The sequence below is a fragment of the Tyto alba genome, unplaced genomic scaffold (assembly GCF_018691265.1).
Source record: "Tyto alba isolate M040663 unplaced genomic scaffold, T.alba_DEE_v4.0 Super-Scaffold_45, whole genome shotgun sequence".
NCBI lineage: Eukaryota > Metazoa > Chordata > Aves > Strigiformes > Tytonidae > Tyto > Tyto alba.
The window spans coordinates 41,428,759-41,449,230 of NW_024881321.1; the positions used below are offsets into that span (position 1 = coordinate 41,428,759).

General features: G+C 48.5%; 2 protein-coding genes across 14 annotated transcripts in view; one reads left to right on the forward strand and one right to left on the reverse strand.

Moving 5' to 3' along the window:
* MAP4K4 (mitogen-activated protein kinase kinase kinase kinase 4) overlaps positions 1–9,049 on the reverse strand; it is a 170,507-nt gene extending 161,458 nt beyond the window's left edge. For 6 of the 13 annotated variants that reach the window (XM_032997005.2, XM_032997003.2, XM_042805826.1 and 3 more), the window contains exons 1-2: positions 8,081–9,049; positions 7,628–7,693 (exon numbers count right to left, since the gene is read on the reverse strand). In XM_032997005.2, coding sequence (XP_032852896.2) covers positions 7,628–7,693; positions 8,081–8,137 — 123 coding nt within the window. In that variant the 5' untranslated portion in view covers positions 8,138–9,049. The remainder of the gene's footprint in view (positions 1–7,627; positions 7,694–8,080) is intronic. The other 7 variants (XM_042805827.1, XM_032997010.2, XM_032997009.2 and 4 more) reach the window with 2 other exon arrangements.
* A 3,892-nt stretch (positions 9,050–12,941) lies between these two features.
* The window catches only part of RFX8 (regulatory factor X8), a 67,063-nt gene continuing 59,532 nt past the window's right edge, over positions 12,942–20,472 (forward strand). The window contains exon 1 of the mRNA XM_042805839.1: positions 12,942–13,064. Coding sequence (XP_042661773.1) covers positions 12,942–13,064 — 123 coding nt within the window. The remainder of the gene's footprint in view (positions 13,065–20,472) is intronic.

A 20,472-nucleotide genomic window follows, 5' to 3' on the forward strand; every position in this document is an offset into this window, starting at 1 on the left:
AAGCAGTCCCTTAATTTTTCTTGTATTAAGCACTTCCCTGATTCCAGACTACCTTTTGTTGCCCACAGCTACGAATAGCCCACTAATTCATTCTCAATACTTAAGCCAGCTTCTCCTTCTTCACACTCTGATTCCCTCTGTAAATTCACCTCCAGAAGACTGCTTCTCTCTGAGCTGTCCCACTATCTCTTCCTAACTCCACATCTTCCCATGGACTTGGTCCTTCACTTGTCAGTATGATGCAAGATCAAGCAGGGGGAGGACATGGGAAAACCCCAGGGAGAAGAAGCCAACACCCTTTATGCCTGCTACAGTGAGCTGCACAGGGTACCTGAGATAGGAGTTAGTAGCACCAGTTTCTAAAGTGGAGAGCAGCCCACTCCATCCACACATCCATCTGGTCCCTACGTGCCTCAGAAGTGCAAGGCTTCTGCAAGGGGGTGAGAACCTCCATTCCTCGGTCTCTGGGATTTCATCCTTCTTCAGTGGTGCTTCTGACAAGTTTCCCAATCAACAGCAAATTAAAACCAATACCACTGAGGTCAAAGCATAGCTCTTCATTACATTCAGCAGATTTCACGCTGTTGCAGGATGGCAATGCCCAGCAGAGCACAGGACTGCTCTGCCTGCAGGACTATCGTGTCTCCAATCTGTATTCACTTTTTCAGAAAGCTGCTCCGTCCTTTTTCAAACACTGAAATAGATACCACAGAAGTCAGGACTGCTGAGCCCCGTGGCCAGGGAGGAGGAGATACATCAAGCCTTGCTTGCTCAGGACAGGGCAAGGGACCAGCAGTGAGGGTTAGGGTGGCGTCATGAACTTCACAACAGCATATTGACCGTTTGGCAGCACTCTGCAGTTTGTAACCAGTGTCGTATTTTGTGCCTCTGTGCAAGTGTTTCTCATCACATCCAAGCCAGAAAATACACTTTGGAAGCAATACTGCCATGCAGTCTCAAAGTCTCCAAGTCCTCTACATTCTAAGCTACCTCAAGGTTCCCAAGAAGTATGCACTGTTGTGGGTTTTTTCCTCCTCCTTCCCACAGTTGCCTGATTTTAGAGCCAACAGTATCTTTTCTTGAGCCTGTGCCAACCTGAGAAACAATCAGGGACCCATAATGTTACAAATGCAAGGTATTTGATAAGAAAACACTTGTGCAAAACTGAGATCCCCTCCCAAATCTACCTCTCATTCAAGCAAGTTGAATTCTTTCCACCAGCTCCAGTGGGAATTGGACTGGGACCTAAAATAACACCGCAGATAAGGATCTTACTGTAACTTCTGACCACGGTCAAGCTCACATTGTGCAAGTCAATGTAATGCTATTGAGCTTAAATATCAGCATCACCCAAAGGCAGGGGGAAATACTTCTGGTGGAGCCAGAGTGTACAGTCAGAAATGTAAAAGGGGAAAAACAAAAATACCACTTTCCTCCAAGGAAAACAGATCTCGAGAAGGTAGGTACACGACCTACCCAGCTGAAATCGCTCTCACAACAGAAAGTACCACTTGAAAAGAAGATGACTAGAACATAATGTGTATACACAAACACACACCAGACCACATGAGAAAAGTCAGCTAGCATTCTAGTCCAAAAATTTATACTAAAAAATGTATACACTGAAGGCAGGGAAATGCAAAGGGTGAGCACCTCTTGTGATGCTGGATTGCCTTTGGGGACATTCCTCTACATCATCCCCCAGAGCAGGAGGCACAGACCTGCCATCATCACAGAGGCCAAAAAAAAGCATTTCTGCACACTACTGCCGTGGCTCTTGTGCCTGGAAGTTGGTAACATGTCACTAAAATTCCCATTACCAGGAGAGAGCAAAAATAAAGCAAGGAATGGAAGGTGTATGTTCCTGTTTTTCTCCATTTCTTTCTTTAATATCCATAAACTAATAAATATCCCTGTCCCAGGCCTTACAAATAAAGCTCACCTTCCCCATGCCTGGAGCGAGATGCAGAGACCTTCACAGGAAAAACCATCCACCTTCATAAACCTGGGGAAATGACTCCTACCATTGCCAACAGGGAGAGAGCACATGCACACAAAAAGCAAAGAGAGAGCAGGAGATGATTTCAACTGAAATTTTATCCACATCAGTTGAAAAATCTTCTTATAGAAAGCTGAAAAAATTTCCTAGGAGTCAGCATAAGACTCTGGGCTCTATTTTGTTACATCCATCACCTCGAAGCCCTGCACACACCTGGGTCCTCTTCTAATTACTCCAGGAATAAGGAGTCCCTGCCCCAGGAGCCTGCAATTTGATTTAAGACAAGATACAAAAAAAAAAAAAAAAAAATCACGATGTTTTGACAAACAGACAGATGGACTGGGGGAAGAAGAACAAGAGGGACATGTGGTCACCCACAATTGGCAGGTTGCTTTCTTTTCTTCTTTTTTTAATAAAAATAAATATCAGTAATCCCCACTGGCCACCTGCCTAGCTTTTGTATGTTTAATTAATAAGGATTTGGGTGATGGAGAACTAGTTAAAAGTTCAGCCAGTTTGGGGGAGTACAGGAAGGCAAACATATATCCACAGGACACAGCAAAAGGCCAGTATTCCAGCCATTGTCTGGTCCTTCCCGATTTCTCCAACAGCAAACTCTCCCTTTGCAACACAATCCATGAAAAATCTGAGGAGGAAGGGAAGAACTGCAGTTCATACTTAAGAGAGCTGGTCTGGACCAGTTCCTGAAATCCAGTGACCTCACTGATCCTCAGTACAGTTTGTCTTTATAGTGATAAAACTGGAATTGTATTCATGTTTAACAAAATCATTTGAATCCACAATGATGTCCCTTTAGCAGTGTGAGAAAGAAATGGGGGGGGGGGCGGGAAATTCAACTGAGTTAGTAGAGAATACCAAGCACTGTCCTCTCTTCCTACCCCCCAACACAGTCACCTTGTAAGATAAAAAGTCCATTAAGACAAAAACAGAGTATCCTTAGCGTGGGAAAACATTTATCCAAGTTTTAATTTATTTTCAAATCAGCATTTAAACGATCACATCTTACATCATTTCCTTTTATGAGCCAGCAGTTAGACAATACACATCATTTACATGCAGTTTTGGAAGGCTGCAACATAAATCAACAAAAGAAGCCTTCACTATGAATTAACTATTACAAGGCTCTTAGAAAGCCACAGCGGCCTGTGTTGAGGGCAATTAGGAGTATCATCCCTAATTCTCATCTTTCTGGTGTGCTCCTGTTATGCCTCAGATCTCACACAGAAACATCCTTCCCCCTAGTCATTGCTGCTACAAAAGAATTACGATGTCTATCTGTGAGACTTAACAGCACACTCACGACAGCTATTTTGAAGTGTTAGCGGTCTTTACAAACACATACACACACACACACACATCCCCCCACTCAAATAAAAACCCCAAAAAACAGAGGAAGTAACTGAGCAAACTAACTCAGTTCAGTCTCAAGAGCAAAATTAATAAGCCTTATGCCTCTATGAATGATCAGATAGTAGCAACTTCAAAATTTGCAAAAAATCAACCAGTGACTTCAGCTCATGGGTCATTTTTGCATTAAAAAAATAAAAAAGGGGAGCAAACACCCATTTCAAATATTATCTCGAGGCAAATTTCGAGACTGTTTTCATTTTGTGCGAGCCAAACTTCAAATTAAGCTTACTACTGGATGTGAAAAACTAAAATCTAACTGCAGCAATGCTAAAAATGCTTCTCCAATATTTGTAAAAGATAACCAAAAAAAAAAAAAAAAGTCCGTAAGGCAGCTAATCATTTGGTAAGCTGGCTGCAAGTCCCAGTTACACCAGAGGGCTCTGATAAAGCGGGACCGAGTTGAGGAGACTGGAGGCCCAGCCCCCCCACCGCACAGCAGATCCCACCAAAAAAAAAAAAAAAAAAAAGGAAAAAAAGAAGCACTATCAGTCTAACACCGGGTTTCTGCCCGAGTTCTGTGCCCTGCACGCACCGCCCTGTTGCTCGGAGGGGGGTCGGGGCGCCGAGCCCCGGGCCGGGGAGCCCCCGCCAGGCCTGCCCGCCGCGGGCCCGCAGGCCGCTGCTCCGGACAGGCCCGCACAGGCCTCTCCGCTCCCAGCAGCTGATACCGACCTGCTGGAAAGGCAATTTCTTTCTCGAAGAACCTCCAGCAGAGGCGTGGGGCTCCTTAAAAGCGTTAGACGGCAGACGCCGGGGTTTAACCCTTTGCTTTCTAACCGACAAGCGATGCGACTTGCAGAAGCTTCCTTCCTCCTCCCACGCCACCGTCCTCGGATTTTGAACTAACTACGAAAAGGCGAACAACTTCCAGGCCGGCCCTTCGTCCCCCATCGGCAATGACTTCAGATGAGAGGCAGAGGAGCTCTGCTTTGCCCCAGGACGAATGAGCCCCCCCCTCCCCTGCACTGGCCAAAGGCTTTCCCAAAACACCCCCTTTTTTTTTAGGCACCCAGGGCTGGGGAACCTCAGGCTCATTTCTTCCCCCCCCCGCAATTCACCGCTGTATAACAAGCTCCTCTTGAAACGCACAGCTCCTTCACACAGGCGAGGCGTAAGTCAGATTCTGAAGGTAAAAATAAACTCTATGGACTTTAAGCAGAGCAGCTGAAAACTCAGCACTTTTAACACCTTACCACCGAGGTCCCAGGCCCACGGTACACTCCGCATAAACCAGCCCATTTAATGGCATAAAATCCCAGGAGAATCCACACAGCTTTGTGACAGGGAGTAACTCCACTTGCATTTAGGTGCCAACCAACCAAGGGCTGCCCTCGTGTTTCATGCTCGTATATACATCTATATACACCTATATGTAGCTAAGTAAACAGCGACGGTCGAACTACCTATAGAAATATCAATGGCTAGATCTGAGCTATTTCCAGCAAGCTCAGCTAAGGCAAAGAGGAGAAAAACTGGAATATTTTCTGCTTTTCAACAGGTCGGCGCAGCCTCCTTCCCATCACCCCTGGAAAGCAGACTCCCCAGCAAGGCAAACGACCTTCGGTACCATCGCCGGGGTGTATGAGCTAGACAAAGAGATAACGTCATGCCCTCTCCCGCTCCCTCCGTCCTCCCGCAGTGGCAGGTAGCCAGCCAATCCCGCGCCCTGCGCGCGGCTGACATCATCGCTGATGCCGATACACAAAATGTGGAAGTCCATCAAAGTAGCAGCGCCCCAGAGATGCCGGGGCACGGGCCCTCAAAGACAGCCAGCCAGCCCTGCCACCCACCCCCCTCCCCCCCGCCAATCCCTTGGGATGACGGAGCGGTTAAAAGGGAACTAAAGCCACCTGGGAAGAGGGATTTCGAGGAGAGGTTGCTGGGTAGGAGGAAAGCGGAAGGCAACGAGCAAACACAGCGTAACCACGTTTTTCCCTCGGTTATGCAGTTCCTCTGAAAACCTTCAAAACATACACACACAGTTTCACCTTTGGCTGTCCCTGAAGCATTTTTCCTAACGAGAAAAGGGGCTAAGAACAGTTAAATACTATTGTACTATCACACTGATTTTTTTTTTTTTTTTTTTTTTTTTTTTTACATAAATGCATTCTTTTAAGAAGAAAGCCAATGTTTAATCACAGCAAGGAACTTTTTTGGTTTGGTATTTTTTATATTTACATACAACCCTGTCAGGTATCCACATCTTAAGACCATGTACACAGATGTGGACAAATGCCTAAGAAGTAACAGCACCAATCCAAACTTACACACCTGTCAAATCCACTACTGCCTGACAGGCTCTACAGCAAAGCAGTATTTACCTATTTCTTTTATTCCTGGCACCCAAACCACCGTGCCCTCAGTTATCAGGCAAGAGGAAATATTGCCACCGTTGTCTAACCAGTGAGGAAGGGCAGGGAAAATCTCATCAGACATACACTAAAACTAGCACCCTGACAAAAACCACCCCATGCTCCCCCTGTTATGAGTGACACCAAAGCCCTTTGACCTCAGGTGTTCATTCACTCTTCCAAATCAACAAATGCATGTGCTGAGTTTCATTTCTAATGCTAACTATTTGGGAGAGTTCTAGCATATTTTAGGAAAATAAAATTTTAAATTTCTATCGTCAAGACTGTTAAACCACCGAGGACTTTGCTCATTAAGTCAAAGCATTAACAAGTAAGCCGAGAAACAATGCACCAAATTGCAATAATTAACAGGAGAGTTTCAAGTCACACATTCACGCCCTACTTTTTTTTTTTTTTTTTTTTTTTTTGCAAGAAGGGTTCAGGTGATGCAAGCTCTGGGAGCAGGAGGATTACAGAAAGAAATTAAATGGTGTCATTTAACTTGTCAGAAAAAAATGTCAGAAAAAAATTAAATGGTCATAGTGGTGTCAAAGTGCAGTTTCTCACTCATCTCCCCAGTCTCCTCTGACCTTTTGAGCCACATCCTTTTTTCCAGCTTTCTGCCAACAGCAGCATCCTGGTTATTCCACTTCTAGTCCTAAAATGCAACTTGCACACTGCGCAGACAGACTACTTCTCCATCACAGAGGCTGAGGTTCACGCCCTCAAAACAAACTGACATGTGTTTCATTTGCAGAAGAGGCACCGAAGTGCTTTATTTAGTTACTGGAGCTGCAAGCAGCAGTATCTTGCCATCAGGGAAACTCACCAATTATACTGCCTTGTTTATAAGAAAAAAAAAAAAAAAAAAAAAAACAAAAACAAAAAACCCAAACAAAAAACAAAAACAAAACAAAAAACCCAAACAAAAAAAAACCCTGAAGCAGCTAGGCATACTCAGTTATCTCCAGTTATCTCTCTTTCCTTCTGCAAATGTGCCTTGCATTTCTACGCAATGTAAGGCTGGAGCCTTCCATCTCTAGCCAAGTATTAAGACTGTGTGAATAATTAGTCATCCTGGTAGCTAGCACTCACTGCAAAGTCATGCAATCTCAAGATTTGTTTGTTCCCCTGACTGCACACTGGAGGGGGGGGGGGGAAAGTAGGCTAGTTTCACACCCACATGGGCACTCTCCAATTTCTATTTTTTTTTAAAGTCATACACTTGTCAAACAGGTTATTCTGGGAGCTCTGATTTTCACAAAATAAGCTGCCCTGCTTGGATCGTTTATTGTTGTCACTCTGCCCCCCCCCACACCAGCACTGCCCAGCACGGTGGGGTCTGATGCGGTACCACTCACCCCCGCCTCGACAGCTTCAGCACTTTGAAGGCTTTCCAACAAGGAAACCGGGTGACAAATTTAATGAAGGCCAATGCCTTTGTCTAAAGTCACCGCAGCAGTAACTTCCATAAGGACTTCCAGCAGCAATTTTGAATAAACCCACGGACCAATCTGGATAGCCCGGACACGCTCTGACAGGGTCCCCTCGGTTCGGTCATTTCTCGGAGGGGAGGGGGGAGGGCCGGGGGAATAAGGACAATAAAGGACTATTTCATCATTTCAGGATGGGTACTTGGGAGACTAATTTGTGCCCCTTTGGAAAAGCAGAAGCCAAGAGGCTGACAAACTTGTCACGGGCAGCAACAATGACAAGGACAACATTTTTATCATCCCTAACTGTTCCGCTTGCCACAGCGGGTGGCTCGCCTTCAGCCCGGCAGAGACACCGGGTACCCCTCTAGAAAAATGGCAATAACAAAAGGAGAATAAATTCTGCCACAAACCTTGTAGACTTGCCCGTACGTGCCATTGCCAACCACTTCCACCAGCTCAAAAATCCCAGCGGGGTCCTGGGGAGGGGAGGAGCGGGGGGGGAAGGGGAAGGGGGAGAAGAAAAGCGGGGTTACATTTTTGTCAGGCGATGGCTGCTGGCAGAGCCCAGCGAGCGAGCCGGGCTGCTGGCGGCGTGCAGCTGTTGCGCCCTGTTTTTTCCACGCACATGCCAATACATGCAAACAAAGGAAAACCAGCCCAGGGCCGCGCTCCCCCCGCCCGCCCCCGTGGGGCTACCCCCCCACGCAGCCGCCGGGCCCCCCCCGCGCCCCGGTACCGGCCCCGGCTCCTGCCCGGCCGCTCCCACCCCCACCCCCCCCCCCCCCAAGCCCGGCAACCCCGGCAAGGGGCGCGCCAGCCCCGGAGTGGGGGGCAGGCCCTCGCCCCGCCGCCCCGGCACTCACCCGCAGGGAGGAAAGGTCGATATCCACCAGACTTTTTGCAGGAGAATCGTTCGCCATTTTCCCGTCTCTTCTTTTTTTATTTTTTTTTTTCCTTTTCTTCTCTTTTAAATAATAGCGAGGCCGCCCCCCCCCCCCCTTCCTCGTCCTCGTTCGTCCTCCTCCTCCTCCTCCTCCCTCCCCGAAGCAGCTGTGAATTGCGCGGAGCTCCTCTCCTCCCTTCCGCCCTTCCCTTCTTCACTCCAGCCCCGCCGGGTTGAAACTCTTCAGCATTGGGAGGGGTTGGCGGGGGGATGATGGATAGATAGATGGATGGTGGGAGGAGGGGGGGTGGGGGGGGGGGGGGAGAGGGAGGTGAAGGAAGGGAAGGAGGAAGAAAAGGGGGGCGCCGCGGTCCGTCTCCCCGCGATACAGCGCGGGGCTGGGTCCCCCCGAGGCGGGCGGCGGTGCCCCGGCCGGCCTGTGGGTTGGGTGGGTGGGTGGGTGGGTGGTTCGGTCGGTGGGTGCTCGCCCGCGCGTGTCCCCGGCGGCAGCGGGCTCACACCATGTCGCGGCGGTGGCGGCGGCAGGAGCGGCGCCGGGGCCGGCAGCCTCTGGCAGCCTCTCGGTGAGCCCCGGGCCCGGGCATGGCACGGCTCGGCTCGGCTCGGCTCGGCTCGGCTCGGCTCGGCTCGGCTCGGCCCGGCGCTCTCACGCCGGGAGCCGGCAGCGGCAGCCGCGGCCCCGCTCTCCTCGCATGGAGGGTGGAGGGGGGGGCTCACGCCCAGCGCCGCGGCAGAGCCCCCGCCGCCTCCCCCTCCCCGCGGCGCTGCCCTCGCATGAAACGGCGCCCAGCACCGGCGGGCAGGGGCTGCGCGTCCCGGCGGCGGCGGCGGGGCTGGAGCGGGGTGCTGCGAGCCAGACAAAGATAGCCGGGGAGGGGGAGGAGGAGGGGGAGGAGGAGGAGGAGGAGGAGGAGGAGAAAAGGGATACAAAATACAGAGAGAGAAAACAGCTCCCCCTTCCCTTCTCCAACAGGAAAAACCGGCGGAAACGCGCCCGCACCAAAGCACTGCCGGGTAAACTCGCGGGGAGAGAAAAAGTGGAGGCCGGGGAGGAGACCGGCCAACAATAGCCCCCCCACGGGGCGGGGGAGAGCGAGGGCGGCTCCTGCCCCGCCGCCAGCAACGCCCGGGCTCGGTCGGCGGGGTGGCCCACGCGTGTCCGCGGCGTGGGCCTTGGGGCGACGCGACCGGACGGGGAGGGCTCAGCCGCGCCGGCTGCTGTGGGCAGCCCAGCCTGCCTCGGCCCCGCGGCGTGGGTGAGGAGGGGGCCCGCGTGCCGGCCCGCAGCCGCCCCCCCGCCGCGCCTGTGGAGGGGACGGCGTGGCCTGTGTTCGGCTGTCGCGGCTGGGCTGCGGGGCACTGGCTGCACATAGTAACAGGAAAGGTGCACACGGGTGGTTGGCGCTACCCCGCTGCCCGTGGGGCGGGGGGGTGGTTTGATTTGCCTTTCCCGGCCCCGGGGTGAGACGGCCAGCAAAATCTCACTTTCTCTACCACCGCGCCGAGACCCCTGGCCCACAGGAAAAACGTTCCGGGTCCATCCGAGTCCTCTGCAGAACCACAGACAAATCCTCGCCTCCAGAACCAGATCCAACGCTCCTAAGATAGCAGTTGAACACACGATTTACTGAGAGCCAGGACTCTCTCAGGCCCCGTTCCCACCCAGCCGCATCCTCCAGCAGAATCCGAATGGTGGAAAAACCTCATTAACCTCTCCCGAGCTAGTCTCATCAAGCAGTTGCACGCAGGTGTAAACCTTGGCAGGATTTGCCTCTCCTTGAAGTTCTTTATCACACTGATACAGTGAAAATGTTACCTGCTTGCAAGAGGTCGAGTTACGTTTCCTGTGGGAACCAAGGTTTTCCTGTCTATTCTGCTTTAACCACAAAATTACATATACATAGCTATAAGTATCACAGAAACATACTTTTAAAACAAAGCAAACCTGTTGAGCAGAAAGTGTAAGGATAAATTACCATAACAGTTTAATGGTGTGCTTCGTTTTCACATCAAGTGTAGTTACAAAGGAAGAAAACTCAGGCCTGGACCCAGCAACTGTTCTCTGTACAGAAACCCACAGTCATAAAAAGGCAAATGATTTCAAATGGGCTGGATGCTGGGTCCGAGTGCAGGCACGCAGTAGTAGGAGCAGGTCGAGAGATGCAGTAAGTTTTGAAAAGTGGATTTCTACGAAGATTTATTATCAACGGCCTGGTTTGCATTACATGGCTTATTTAACTCTGTCCTTTTATGCATACGAGCAGCCTGGGTAGGTCAGACCCACTGCCTGTCCAGCCCCGCGTCCCATCTCCAGATGTGAATGCTGAGGGAAGAGCACAGGGATAACACAGGGATACTGTAACCATCCAGGGATACTTCCCTGGATACTGTAACCATCCAGTGATACCTCCCTGGATACTGTAACCATCCAGTGATACCTCCCTGGATACTTTAACCATCCAGCGATACTTCCCTGGCGCATCCTCTCAGCCCTCTGCAGCTCAGGGAGTTCTTCGGCAGCGCTTGCTGTCACCAAATTTCATAGACTCCGATGATTTTTTACTTCCATTATGTTGCCTGTTTAACTTTGTGGATCCGTACGTGCTTCTGGCTTTCACAGTGTCCTCTGGCGGGGAGTTCCAAAGATGAACTAGCTGCTTGTTATGTGGAGACCACCTTTGCTCCCCCTGCTGATTTTTGTGTTGGAAGAGACAACAATAATTGCCTGTTCACTTTCTCCATTACCTTCTGTTTTTTATAGACTTTTGTTGTCTTCCCCCTCAGTTTTTGCTGGCTAGCAAGTTCTTGGCTTTTTAGTGATACCACAAATGGAAGCCATTCCACGCTTGCCCTTTATTGAATCATTTATGCTTCTAATGCCTCCTTTTTCAAGACCTTTTTAAGAATTTACCTGTCATGTTCACAATGGGTTCCCCATGCAACATCACGGTGATCTCCTGGTTTTCAGTCCTCTTCTGATACTCCCTTTTTTCACTGCAGTTGAGTATGAAAATTACATCTCTGTGGAACATGTCTATTATAAGTCCACAGTCCCTTTCCATAGTGGTAATACTACCTCAGAGACTGTTGCTATGTACTTCTGGATGCTGCAAAGATTTTCAAGCCCAAACTCTGAACTGCAAGTTTTTCAAACCCAATATGTAATGCCTTTCTTGTGCCCCTGAAAAATACAGTCCAAGTTTTTTAGAGCTGAGGCTCTGAGCCCAAATACACATTTTTACCATTATAGCTCTGATGTGGCTCCACCCTACCATGTCCCTTCTCTGCTTTGAGCTTGTATTTTATTATAGAAAGTTTTGTTCTTTGGTTTTAGTATTGTACCAGAAGTCTGCTAAAGAAACAAAAGTGCTAACAATAAGATTGTGAATCCTTGAACATTGGCGCATACCCTAACTTTAGGGGAAAAAAAAAAAATAGTTTTCATAAAGCAGTAAATGCCTCAGGAGAGCTTCCTGCTAATTCTCGGGGTGAAGCACTGTACCGCCTCACCTTCCTTCTCCTTCCTACACAAGCGGAGGGATGAAAGGGTTGCTTTCTTGAGGAAGAAGTCTCTCTGGCTGCGGCCAAAACCACCCTGCTCACATGTTCATCATGCTCTTCACCAGTACAGCGTACTTACCCTGTCTGGAGAGTCTAAAGGTTAAAAGACCAGACCTAAAACCACTGGAAAGAAGATGGGCAGTCTGTTTTAACTCTTCCTCACAGAGTGAAACCAGCACCTCTGAAGGAGACAGAGTGAGATGGCCATCAAAAATCATAATGCAGATGGAATGCAAGGAAACTGTGGATAGCCACCCCACACACAGAGCAGTAAGTGACTGTGTCTTCTAATGACAGACTTAAGTAGAAGCATCAAAAAATCTGAGTCAGCTCCATCTGTTTGGGAACAAAGCAGGAGAAAGCTGTGGGGCCAGTGTGCTGCTTTCTGTCACCTTCAGACACAGTTGCACCCATTCCTGCTCGCTGTGCTCACAGCCGCAGGGGGAACGGAGAAGCTGTAGTTTCCTCAGCAGTTTCAGCATCTGTGGAAGAGAGAGGCTGAGCCTCCCTTTCTCCAGCCGTTTGTTCCTATCCTCTGGCACCTCGTCCCTTCTGGCAGTGTAAGTATTCATACAGCTGTGCCATGAGCCAGAAGCCATAGCAAAGCTAGCCCAGGAAAAAAAAAAAAAAAAAAAAAAAAAAAAAAAATTGTTACTATTGATCAGTTCCTCAAGCTGGTTCATCGTGTGCCTGCTTGAGCGGCTGTGTTGATGAGAGGGAGCGGGGGCAGAAGCTGCATGCAGGGGAGGAAGTGTAACCATAGTGTTGCCTCTTGGTGGTAGCTGTGGCTTAAGCCAATTTCAATTCTCGGTGGACTCGTAGGGGTAGAACTAGAGAAACTTCCTTCCTTACTGGAAGAGGCACTGTGGGAGTAATGGGAACCCAACATTTATGATCTAGCCACAAAAGAAATTCCTTGCCCTCTATTATTTTTTTTTTTTTCCAATTCTCTGAAATTCTCTTTGTTTTATTCTTTTCCACATTTAATACACTGGGGCCCTAATCACTGACCAGAGATGTAAAGGTCATCAACCGCACAAACTTTTTAAGAGCTTAATCATCAACAGTATTCAAGGAGATGAGTAAAGAGACAGGAAGTTCTGAATTTTCATTTTGTTTCTCCTACTGATTCATCCCGTAGCCTTGGGGCATCCCATTTCCTGCCTCTGCTCCGTTCCCTATGTGGAAAATGGGAGAGTTTTTGAGCTACGTGATAGTGTGAAGTATTAGACATGTTCCCCGTTGTACTGTCTAGGGAAATGGTTCTTGCCTTGGCCAGGAAAGTCCACAAGGGAGGCTCAGGCGAGGGTGAGGAGTACCAGAGGACAGAGTGGCGAGCGAGGCTGAGCGAGGCTTTGCACAGTCCAGCCCTCCTGCTGCAGGTGGGCTCCCAAAACCAGAGGCAGGCGGGGAGGCTTTAAGGACTGCCTGTGCTCCTCGTGCTGGTGAGTCCCCCTCATGCTGGTGATGATAACGCCTACTGGGAGCGGACCCTATACAGAAGGATGGCACACAATCAGCCTTCCTCCAGCTTACACTCTTCTCCTCCTCTGCTGCTTCCATCACCATTATCTCCCACCTGCACGTGAGGGCTGCTCTGAGCGAGCACTGCCGGCACACCCAGGTTCCTACATGCTGCGTCTCAGTGTCGTATAGGTGGACGTGTTCCTGCAGCTCTGGTTGCCTAGTTGTGCACGCACGGCTGCTGGTGACACCCTGCTGCGTTCCCCCCTCCCCAGGACACGGCTCTGCCTCCGGGCCGATGGGTTACCCTCATCCTGACACACAGGCAGGGCTCAGGCATGTAGTTGGACCCGAGCGCAGGGAAGCACGCGTGGATGTCGGCAGAGGTGACACCGAGTTGCGCAGGGCCCAAAAGGAGCAGCTTTCCACCAGCCTTACGCTCGGAGGCCGTCACTGTCCATCCCCTGGCCACCCCTGTTAGCGCATGGGGGACTGGACTGAAGGGACTCCTGAAACACAGGGGCTGCCTAACTATAGCAATGCTGCCAGCGCGGGAAGAATGGCAGAGAGGCAGAGCACTTCCCACAGCCGCTCAGTACAGGGCGGGAAGGCAGAGTACTGCAGCACTGTCAGCACTTCAGAGGTGCCCACCTTTCCCCATGCCCTGCCAGGCTCCACATCTGTGCTGTTCCTTCGGCTGTGCCCGTACAGCTCCCCTGTATTGTGGTCAGGTAGCTGGTCTGATCTTAGCAAAAAAGAAAACACTTTTCTTCTTTATTTTTTTGCAGGCTTTGCTTTACCTCTTATTAACGCCCTGCTTTGAAGAAGTGGTGGACAGTAACCTGAGAGCAGGAATTCCTCAAGTTGTTATTGCACAGAGATCTATGTACCATGCAACTATGTCCTAAAAGTCGTTTGGGGGTGAAGGAGTTACCTCAAATGTCATTGCAGTAAAGCCTAGTGAGACAAGTTAACTTTGGTCCTGTAATAATTGATATCACACCTGGGCAGTACTGGAGCACGCAGCAGTTCTAACTTGATCCGGATCACAAATGAACATACGACAATGTTCTTATGAAAATAACATAATAAGATGTTTCTATCATCTTTATGCTTTTATGCTGAATGTGTTGAAGAAAGGCACTACTTGGTCCGTCTAAAGCCATAGGACATAAGAAGCTGATAGCTGAAATGGTGTGAAGTTTGCCAGGACAGCCTGCTCCCAGAGAAATCTGTGAACAAACCCGAACCAGCAGAGTAAAGTTCAGCAATTTGCATCACCTAGCTGGGGCATCTTGAATCTGGTTCTGAACGTGCCCACACAGGATTTGCATCTGTGGAGCCACAGCCTCTGCAAGGAGGCTGCTCCCATCCCTGGAACAGAACAGGACAAGGAGGGGTGATTTCGTGCTGCCACAGTCTCTCGCTGATTTCACATCCCTACTTGAACTACCCAGGCCGAATTCCCAGCACAGCCCGGGATCTCGCATTTCACATCAGACTGGGAATTGTCAGCCCTGCAGCCAGGCTTAAAGCTGGCAACAATTCATAAACCTGGCATAAAAATACTGTTGCATGCTTGGGGTAATTGAGAAGATCCCGGGTATATTTTTGGACACTGTCTGTGCTCTAAGTTTTAACAAGCTAGCTGCTTCTGGTCCTGCTATCTATCACACAAAGCATGCAATTACTGAGTGCGGCTGGCTGTCGCAGGCTATCTCTGCTTGCAGCTAAGCTGGCTTGTAGTTATCTCCCCATGATCCAACTGTGACACTTATTTCACCTCTTATACAGGGCCCTGAGCCACATCTGCAGCAGCTATGAGCAAACTTTTTTCCTTGCTGCCTGAGTCAGAATTCCTCAGGGAGTATCGTCCCTCCTCACATTTGTCTTGATGTGCCTTATCTCAGCCAGGGGCACCCGGGAATGCTCACCCAAAGTTTCTGAGATCTGTGCTTTGGGATGATGAGCAAGGCAGAGAGACAACCCACCCATGCCACCTTTGTGCCCTGGAATAAGAAAAGCTGTTCTACCAACATGGTGGTGGCTGTGGCTCTGCAGGCACTTCTCTACGGGCAGTGCTTGTGTAGGGATCTCCCAAGCCTTCTCCACCAAGCACACGGGCATGTTTCCTACACATCTCCTCCTGGCCATTGGTTCCTGTCACTGCACTGTCCTCGTTGTTGTGCTGGTGCCTTTACTTGCGGAGCCATGTGGTCAAACAGATCAACGTTGGGAATAACCCGTTTGCAGATTTTGTTTTGTTTTATCCAGCTCAGCTGTGCTCACAGTGTGGTGAAAAAGCAGAATTGAGTGAAGCAGTGGTTATGGAGGTGGTTGGGTTGCTCTTTTGTAGGCCCCCAGCTTATATAAACACAGTTCAAGTTGAGTCTCCAAGCCTACCAAGCTCCTAAGGAGATAGGTGGACATTACTTCTCAAGAACTCAGGCCCTGTTCTGGCCCTGAACATAGTCTTGATGTACTGTGTACTGATTCAGAAATGCCACAACAACATGATGCAAAGCAGTGAACCTGTATGAACTTACTCTGTCAATTCAAATATGTTCAAAAAATTCTAAAGGAGTCATTTTGTCCCAGATCATTTTCTGGTGGAGCAGGTACTGTAGCCAGCTTAAACCTGGTTAAAAAGCATAAAGCTGGCACAGAAATACTTCTGTATACTTGGGCTAACTGAACGGAAGGAAGATTGCTGCGTGCTTATATCTGATCCAGAGCAAGCTGATTCCAGAAAGCCCACAGATCTGGTAATAACTAACCTGTAAGCATGGCCTGAGTTGGTACAGAAGTCATCGCATTACTAAAATTAAGCCAGTGTTCTTCTACTAACCATGAGCTTCTGCAAGCTGTGCGTGCATGAATTCTCACAGTGCCCCTGGTCTGAGTACAGCTGCCTTTAATCCTGCAAATTTATCTCTGTGTTGAACTCCATGCATTGTGCAAATCCTGTGAATTCATAAATCTTTGAGGACTGTGGCTTAAGTGAGGGAAATTATAGAAATCAAAATTAAAGTGTAAAGCATATATTTTAAACAAACATTAAGGCTACTGAAGTCTGCCCTTTGAAAGCTTTCTTCTTCAGTTTCCAAATTACTTTTATTTGAATCTTGAAGGGATTTTCATTTTGTGTTATATTTTACAATGAGTAGGGAGTTATGTTTTGAAAGTAACTCTAAAAATGAAGATTGAATTCTCACCGAAATGCAAAAGAAAGGGAAAAAAAGTGCATAGGTGAGAATTAACTGTGCTTTCAAATGAAAAATTAAAACCCCAGTGCTGTTGAAGGAAATGTAGAACCACATAAGGATTTCCACAATTAATATACAGGCTTAATTGGTTTAAGCTTCCCATTCATTTTATACAGCATGAGGTCCACAGAGGCCATAATTTCACAAAACTCTGGGTTTGTCAGTGAAGCTAAATGAAAATGTTCTCTCTCCTCCCTTCCCTGGCGCCTTGTACCTGGCTTCACACTGCACTGCCCTCTCCGTGGGCAGCTCCTATTGCCAGAACAAAGGTTTGCAGGGCTGAGCCACACACCGGCTTAAAAAAACACCCCCCCAGAAGTGAATCAGTTCTGATTTCTGGCAGTGGCATCACCGAGGAGGCCATGACGGCAAATTGAAGCATGCGGTGGATTGAAATGGTGAAATGGCATTGGCAACTTCTTAGGCTAGCTCCAACAGCAAAGCCAAGATCTCATGGAGCTGCTGCTGACATGTCAATAGAAACGCCAGGGAAAGGTCCGTGGGAAGAGACAAAGCCTTTAGGCATCACCATGCAGCATATAATTTAACAAAGACACCCACTGGTCATAATAGAAGGTTGAAATGAAAAGTATTAGTCACCCTTGGGCTGGTGATTGACACAATGTAATCCTCCAGGTATTGTTTTTTTAACCAAAACCTTGTCATAAAAATATAGTAAAAGGTTGAATGTTATGGGGCATTGCTAGGTTTTGATGTGAGGCAATGTATTTTAGCTACAGTTTGGCTTGAAAGGGCGTTTTCTGTCCTTTTCTTCTAGATCTTGTTGATTTACCAGGAGGCTCTTCCATATGATACATTTACTCTCTGTGATCTGTTTTTAAGTAAGCCAAATATCAGGGCTGCTGTGACACAGCAGTTTGGTGAAGCTCCTCAGTGTAACTGTCAGTGAAGAACTTCCTATTCAGTACAATTATTTTGTCTTCTTTTAGGGGTCTTCTGGTCATAAGAGAAACACTGAATAAAGAGGATCTACAGAGAGCTATCATCTCCAGGTAAAAAATGTGGGATTCACCTGTCCATTTTGCATGCCTGTATCTAAGCTGATCACCTAAGCTTCCAGTTGACTGAAAGAAGTACCTCCAGGGTACAACTCGTCTCATCCTGAAACAGGCAGATAAAGCGGCTCAGAGGAATGGTATCTTAGCACTGACTACAATGAAGGCATGGTGAGTTTGGATGCTGAAGCCCACGCTGAAGACATCTCAGGCTGGTGAGATGAATCCTATGCAGTCAGTCAATGCTCTTTCACTCCATGCCAGTTTTTAAGATTTTCTGCTGTGCATTCCTGCATATTTTGGAAGCTATTTACCTATTTGAATAGCAAAGTGAAGTCAAGGGGGCAGATATTTAACTGCTATGAATTAGTGTAGCTCTTTTCATGAATCTGCACAGAAGCTCTGTTGACCAACTTCTCCCATATAAGACCAGTGTGCTTACTATAGTCAGTCATCATCCTACATACCTTGACTGGACTTAACACCTTGTGGAGAGACTTTTTTCCTCATCTACTCCCATATCAGGTGTGCACTTCTCAGATGCTCAGGTGTCTCTGAGTAGCTGCTGTAGAAGAGCTAATTTGTCCCTTTACCCAGGAGTGACAAACACCACTCCATCAAGATGGTTGAGGGCAAATACAAGGAAGGGTAGTGGGACTTGACTGCAGGACATGAGGATCAGCAAGCAGGAACACATAATGGTTAAGGCTGGGAGGTGCCTCTGGGAATTGTCTAGTCTGACTCTTGCTCAGAGCAGGGTCAGCTAGTGCAGGTTGCTCAAGACCGCATACAGTCGCGTTTTGAGTATCTCCAAGGATGAAGACTCCACATTGTCTGGGTGGTCCCCCTTTTAGTAAGGAACTGTTGGGGTTTTAATGTTGAAATTATATTTCTTCTATTTCCATTTATGCCAATTGCCTCCTGTCCTTTTACTGGGCACCACTTAGAATCCAACTTCATCTTTTTTAATCGCCCCATTGGGTATTTATACACATGGATCAGATTGCCCTGAGCCTTCTCTTCTCCAGGCTGAACAATCCTGTCTCTCTCAGCCTCTCCTGATATGTCAGATGCTCCAGTCCTTCCATCATCTTCATGGCCCTTCACTAACTGGCTGCAGTAAGTTCCTGTCTGTTTTGTACTGGGGAGCCCAGAACTAGACCCAGCACACCCGGTGTATCTACCAGTGATAAATAGATGGGAATAATCACCTCCCTCGACCTGCTGGTGAGCCTCTTCCTAATGCAGCCCAGGGGCTGCTGGCATTATTTTGAGCTATTTCAGTAGATGGGGGCAGAGGGCAGCTGCCAGCGTGACCGAAATTCACTTCCCAGGAATGCCAGAAGCATGCCTTCTAGTTAAAGATCTGCAGCCTTTAGGCAAGCCAAGTACAGCACACTAGGGAGGATGCTTCACAGAGAAACTGTGTGTGGGGGAGGGCAGGTAGGGAGTTTGTAAGGAGAACCACTATTCTGATACTAGCCATCAGTTGCTGCTGAAAGAACAGCTATAAGGAATCACAGAAAGATTTAGATTGGGAAAGAGCCTGTGGTTGATGGATGGGTGGTAAGGAAGGGGCAGCTGCTTTCTATACAAAAGGAGATTTGCCCTGTTTCTAGCAGATGGGGTAAAAAAAAAAAAAAAAAAAAAAAAAAAAAAAGTGAGGTTAAGTGTGAGAAGAGGAGAAAGTGGTGGCCAGACACAAGCCGATGTGTCCACAGGTACAGGGTCTCCAAGGGAATGAAGCCTCTGACATTTATGCAGATGGCATTGCGTGTGGTCCTTCTTGTCCCAGAGCCACGCTGCTCAAGGCCATTGCCATGGTTGTTTGCAGGTGGACGGAGTATCCTTTTAAGCACAGGATCCTGCTGAAGCCACTTGGGTTAGAAGGGGACCCCACCAGCCTTGCCTGGACTATGAAAAGAACACAGATTTACCATGCTGATCTGAAGGGTGTTCTCCATTCTAGATCTGAAGTGATATTTGGCATGGTACTAGCAAGCCTTCAGCCCCTCATAAAGATCTTCAGGGCAGATCAAGATGGAGCTCTTATTCCTGCGGAGATCCTCAGGGAAAAACTGCAGAATACAAAGGATCAATGGCCATGACAGAAAGTAATTTCTGCTCTCTAAAACACACTCCTTTGCCCTAAGAGTGGATCACAGTGCACAGGGGTCAAGCTGTCCATTATCTAAAGCACAGGATTATGTAAACAAATATAGCATAAAAGTCATTTTTTGGATGTTTTGATACAAGACTTTAGCAAAACCCTTGAGAGAACCTAGGCTTGTTGTATTACAACCTTCAGCAGGTCATGTCATCTCCCCTTGGGCCTTTATCTCTCATCTCCCTCAGAAGGGCGTTGTGAAGAACACAAGGCTGGTGAGCAGCACCGGCAGGTGAACTGAGGCTGTTGCTCCCCAGCCATCCAACTTCTTCCCAACCAGGTGGGCCCGTCTCCTCCCTCACAGCCTGGTAGGAGTTTGGGCCAGAACACTATCAGAGAGCAGCTCTGTGTTTTCATCCGGTTCGGGTGGTGAAATGGCTGCAGGGAGGACCCAGAGAGCACCAAAGCTGGTGCCAAGACAGAGCTGAGCACCCGGGCAGGGAAGGGCTGGGTGGTGGCAATTCACAGGCGGCGCGGCCGAGGCTCTGGTGGGAGGGGAGCCAGCAAAACACCCTCTTAATTCTTCTGCACACAAGCTGTTTGCCAGTGTCCTGTTAGCTATGAGGGGACATTTGTAAAAGCTTTATCCACCTGAATGAGTCACTGAAGAACGTTGCTGGGGAATATATATATATATTTTTTTTCTGCTTTGCCCAGTCCACTGAAGTGAGTCAGTTACTAGTGAAGATAACAGAAAGTGTTCACCGAAATAAAAAATGCCAGCATTCAGCAGGGTGGCACCCCTGCTTAGTGCGTGCTGTAAAATTCCAGCAGGCAAGGACGGCCGCTTGGCTCTTGTTCAGGAACTGGCAGGAAACAACCCCCACTAAGCTGCGATTCAACGCCAAGAGAAAAAAAAAATCCCTTCCTTTGTGAC